The 5,345-nt window shown below is 51.3% G+C and overlaps 1 protein-coding gene across 1 annotated transcript in view; it reads left to right on the top strand.

The window, feature by feature from the left end:
• The window catches only part of SLC6A2 (solute carrier family 6 member 2), a 44,695-nt gene that overhangs the window by 35,449 nt on the left and 3,901 nt on the right, over positions 1-5,345 (top strand). The window contains exons 9-13 of the mRNA XM_046682656.1: positions 552-680; positions 1,179-1,278; positions 2,261-2,361; positions 2,892-3,059; positions 4,644-4,715. Coding sequence (XP_046538612.1) covers positions 552-680; positions 1,179-1,278; positions 2,261-2,361; positions 2,892-3,059; positions 4,644-4,715 — 570 coding nt within the window. The remainder of the gene's footprint in view (positions 1-551; positions 681-1,178; positions 1,279-2,260; positions 2,362-2,891; positions 3,060-4,643; positions 4,716-5,345) is intronic.

Raw genomic sequence — 5,345 nt, forward strand, 5'->3', positions numbered from 1 at the left:
AAATGCATGATTCTTACTCATATGAGGCCATAGTACTGGCCTCAAAAAGAACGCATTTGCCCATAACTGTGGGATATGAGAACCTTCCAGACTCTGAGGGTGCATTTTGAGGTGACCACTTGCTTGACAGTTAGAAAGGCCCCCAAAATCCTTGTCAGAAACTGCTGCCTGGAGTTCCCACCGCTAGAAGTTCTTCTTGGCAGTTGTTTCTAGAAGGCCCTCATTTACGTGCAGATATATTATGCAGGTGTTTTGGCGTCTTTGCCCCTTTCACTCTCCTGTTGGCTCCTCAGCACCTGCTCAGGCTGAGTGAGCGGGATGGGGACAGGTGCTGTTGATTAGGGAGAGACAGGCATTAGTCCTACACCCGCCCACGTAGCTTCTGAGATCTGTGTGTGGTTGAGAACAGGGAGGAAGTGGGGTTAGGATGGAGAGGAAGGCAGGACGGGCTGCTTTCTCAAGAGACAGCCAGGGAGCATGAATCCTAGGCTGCGGGGGGTCTGAGGTGGTCTGGGCCCTCATCCCTGCACCCACCTGCCTGGTTCCCCCAGATGGGAGGCATGGAGGCGGTCATCACGGGCCTGGCTGACGACTTCCAGGTCCTGAAGCGACACCGGAAACTCTTCACATTTGGTGTCTCCTTTGGAACCTTCCTTCTGGCTCTGTTTTGCATAACCAAGGTGAGGAGGTCTGGGCTCCGGGTCACCTGGAGTTTGTGGGGCTGCACTTCAATCCAGTCAGACATAGCCAGCCTCAGAGCCGGGTGGGTAGGGCTGAGGGTGGCTGAGGTCGGGGGAGCCATTTCAGGACCCTGCGTCCTCAGCCCTGTGGCCTGATCTGCTAGGGTTACACCCGTTGTCTTCTCCCACCTCTGAGCCTCAGGATTTCCAGGCAAACCTTTTAACTGCTTATTGGTTTGATAGGCAGCAAAGGTCTCTTTGAAACCCATTTCATTTTTGCACTGGCTGAAAACCTACGCATAGACCCAGTGACTCTCAAAGGCCTCTGGTAGAAGGCAGGTGTGTAACAGCAATGCAGTAGCACGACTTCCCTGTTACTCATGTTCTCAAACTGGGTTCTCAGTGAGTGGGACAGGGGACAGGTAAGTGTTGATGGATGTAACAGTCGGTGGCCATTTCTAGCCAAGATGGGCTCAACCTTCTCTGTCCTTGCCCCAGGGTGGAATATACGTGCTGACCCTGCTGGACACGTTTGCGGCGGGGACCTCCATTCTGTTTGCTGTTCTCATGGAAGCCATCGGAGTCTCCTGGTTTTATGGTAGGTGCTGGGATCTGTGTGTGTGGAAAAGCTTTGGTCCCCAAAGCTCCTGGAGCCTTTTCACCTGGAGATGCTGAGGGGCTTTCCATCTCCAGGGCAGCCACTGGCTGACTCCAGAATTGAGCAAGTTGCTTATCAGGGAACAGCTCTCGCAGCCCTCTTTCATCTTTGCATGAACTCCCTTTAATGGGAGGCCACAAAGGATCCCAAACGCATCCAGTGCCAGCTTTCAAAGGGGATCTCGTAGGAAGCTGCTGTTCCCTAAGCCATGTAATTCATTCTAGAGTAGGGTTGCCAGATACAGCAAATAGAATACAACACGCTCAATTAAACTCGAATTTCAGATAAACAATGAATAATTGTTTTAGGTCAAGTATTTTCCCCAATATTGCATGGGATGTACTGAAACTAAAATTTTTTTGTTGTCTATCTGAAATTCACTTGTAGCTGGGTGTCCTGTATTTTATCTGGCAACCTTAGTCCAGAGCTGAACTGGGAGAACATGTGCAAAGTGTCAAATGTGATGTCCAGTAATTGTTCTTTTTTTTCCCCACGTGTCACATCAAAGTGTTAGTCCTGTTCTCACTCTTTTCTACTAATCAGAAAGAGACTTCAATGTGAGTCTGAGCTCTCCTAGCAGATTAGAGGCTGGGAAAGCACTGAATACAAAGTTGTTCTTGGTTTAAGAGAGAGTGAGCAAGAGGAAAAAGTAAAGCTTTGGAGTTTGGGGGACCTGGCTGTGTAACCTGGGGCAAGTCCCCTCCCCTCTCTGAACAATGAATTGGGGGGCACATAAAATGTGATACTCTCCTGAGTGTGTCCTCTCTTTTTGATTTGCACCAGCAAAGTGCCTATCCCCAGCTCTCCTAAGTGCCAGGGTGTCACCGTCTGGCCTCACTGCCCTGCTGTCTGCCGGGGGCCAGACCCTCCTGGGAGGGCAGCAGGGGGTAGCCTGTGACAAGCCTGCCTTGTATGCGCACAGGTGTCGACAGGTTCAGCAATGACATCCAGCAGATGATGGGGTTCAAGCCAGGCCTGTACTGGAGACTGTGCTGGAAGTTTGTCAGCCCTGCCTTCCTCTTGGTGTGTAGTGTGTGGCTGGGCATCCTGGGGGAGGGGGCGTGTCTGGGTGGGGGTGGGGTGGGCATATTTGCTTCTTATGGGGGGAGGTTCTGTAGGCAGAGCCCTGGTCATGCAGACAGGGCGCGCGGGATGCTCACCCCTGTTGACACCATGGTGGGTTTTCACCTTAATGGGTTCTCCAGTCTGGGGCCAGGTCCCCCGGGGCTGTGTATGCCACCACTCAGCCCTGCCCCAAGGTCACCTTTCTATTCTTCTTTTCCTTTTCTTGCTTCCATTGTCTGTCTCCTTTGCTATCTCTTGGTTCTTCTCCATCTCATCCCTCTTTCCTTTGTTCCCTGTTAATCCGTCTTGCTCACTGCGTCTTCCACTCAATGCTCCTCATTTCTCTCTGATCTTTCTCTGCTTCTCTCCCTTCCTCCCCCTCCTTCCCTCTTTCCTGTCTTCCTGTCTCCTCCCTCTCCTTGTCTCTCTTCTCTCTGTTCCTTCCTATGTGTTCCCTCCACCCCTCTCCCGCTCTTCTCCCCTCCCAGTTTGTGGTGGTGGTGAGCATCATCAACTTCAAGCCGCTCACCTATGATGACTACGTCTTCCCCCTCTGGGCCAACTGGGTTGGGTGGGGCATCGCGCTCTCATCCATGGCCCTGGTACCTGCCTACATCATCTACAAGTTCATCAGGACTCGGGGCTCCCTTCAGGAGGTGAGCTCTGGCCAGCTGGGCTGTGGGAGAGCAGGGGCGGGAGGGGGCATCCTGAGTCATTCTTGTTGGGATGAGAGAGGGGAGACAGGAGAACATGGACATTAGAGCAAGACAGACTTATCACACTGGGCAAGTTATTTACCCCCTAAGCCTCAGTTTCCACATCTGTAACCTGGGGATAATAATATGGGCCTTGAAAGGGAAAAGGGACGGCTTAGCACAGTGCCTGGTACATATGAGATGTTCAACACGCGTTACCTGCTGTTATATGACCTATGCAATAAATGCTCCTACTGCTATTCCTACTGTCATTTATGTGGGAAGGTGATGCTCAGTCCTCAAGTCCTCTAAGGATGAGCTAGAAAGACTGTCTTCATTGGGCCCACTCCTGTGGTCATTCTAAGGTTTGTTGTGACCCCAAATGTCCCAACTGTCCCCATCCAAGCTCACAGTCACCTGGTATCTTGGCTTTTACCTGCCTCTTTCCTAAACCTGGCACCTGATTAGCCTAAACCAGAGATTTCCAGAATATATTTTCTTCTTTTACCTGTATGTGTTGCAAGAACATGTATAAATGGATAAGTATTTGGGAAACAGTGATCTGTACTCTGAAATTATTCTTTCCTATTCTTCGATTATTACAATGCCCTTTCTTTTATAAATAATAATGATAGTCTTTTCCTCTTGTCCTTACTTGGCAAGATAAAGATTTCATTCCTTCATTCCTTTATCCACTCACTTCACAGATATTTACCGAGAATCTATACGGGCCACACAGTCTTCTCAGCACTAGGCAACACTTCCTGGAGCTCACGTTCTGATGAAGGGGGAGATAGAAGAGTGAGGATGTGAGGGAGGGAGCCATACAAGAACTTACGGAAGAGGGACCCAGGGAGGGCTGTGTCTACCTCCTCCCCTAGTGCCTTGTGATATATTTCCTGTTCATGAAATCTCAAAGTCTGATAGCCTCTTGGTCACTGGGATGATCCATGTTCTGTGAGCTCATCCTGGACGTGGGAAGCAGAACCTGCTTTGAGCATTTTATTGTCCACACTTCAGGAGCATGGAGGGCTTCCACCATCTAGTGATGACTCGTTGATTCCAATTATGTTCCCTGAGTCCTGCCCTGTGTCTCCACCCCAGGGAGGCCAGCCCACTCCCCAGGCAGGGCCTGTCCCATCTCCTGTGCTCTCGCTGCACCCTGAGCCCGTTCTCTGCAGCATTTACTCCCATTGTGGATTGAAAATTGCCTGTGTATTTATTCGTTCAATGGCAGTCCCTTCCATGAGCTGTAAGCTCCCCCAGAGGAGAGACCATGTGAGTCTCCTTCAAATCTCACTAGGGCCTGGCTCAGTGACCACAGTAGTTGGCTCAACAAACATTCACTGGATGAATGACTCAAAGTGACCTGGCCAGCTCTACCAACAAGGGTGAGGAGTCTCGTACAGACCTCATACTTTGTCCATGTGGAACTTCAGAGCCAAATAGCAAGTGACCCTTATCTAGGGGTGGCTGCTGGACCACTAGGGGGTGTCCTTGGATCTAGCTGAGGCCTCCTCTACTTCTCCATCCTCTCTTTCACAGAGACTGGCCTATGGCATCACGCCAGAGAACGAGCATCACCTGGTGGCCCAGAGGGATGTGAGGCAGTTCCAGGTAGGAGCAGCCTGGATCATTCTGGGTGGGGGCCAGGGGTGAACCCTCACTGCTGCCTGCTGTGCACTGGCTGCCCAGGGCAAGACCACATACCACACACCAGAAAACCCGGGCAGCTGTGGGCTGTAGCTCATGGGCATGTGGTCTCAGGATTGGAGGAGATGGGTCTGTCTTCTGCCTTCTACCCACTTCCACCTGCTTCTCTGCTCCTTGGTCACGGGATGCCAAATGCCCAGACTGTCCTAAACTCTTCTCTCTCTATGAGTTGTCACCATAGAGTCACTAGTCACCAAACAAGGCTGAGGATTTCTTATTTTGGAGGAAGACCAGCAGTTTCATCACTAACACATTCACCTGGGTCCTATTTTCTGCCCCATAAAACCATCAGGGTTGGGGGATGGGGGGATGTCCTGGTGAGCCCCCTGCCTCAGACTTGCTGTGTGACTTTGGGATGCTCCTCTGCCCTTTCTGGGCCTCAGTGAAAATTAGGAAATCAGCCTGCATCTTCTCCGGGTCTTTGAAGGGAGGGAGTATGTTTTCTGCCCGCTCTGTGCTTTTTGCTGCCCTTCTCAGCTGGCCCTTCATCCCCTTCGTCCTTGCCCACCCCAGTCCTGGCATAACAGCCTCACC

Source organism: Equus quagga, chromosome 13 (genome assembly GCF_021613505.1).
Source record: "Equus quagga isolate Etosha38 chromosome 13, UCLA_HA_Equagga_1.0, whole genome shotgun sequence".
NCBI classification, from domain to species: domain Eukaryota; kingdom Metazoa; phylum Chordata; class Mammalia; order Perissodactyla; family Equidae; genus Equus; species Equus quagga.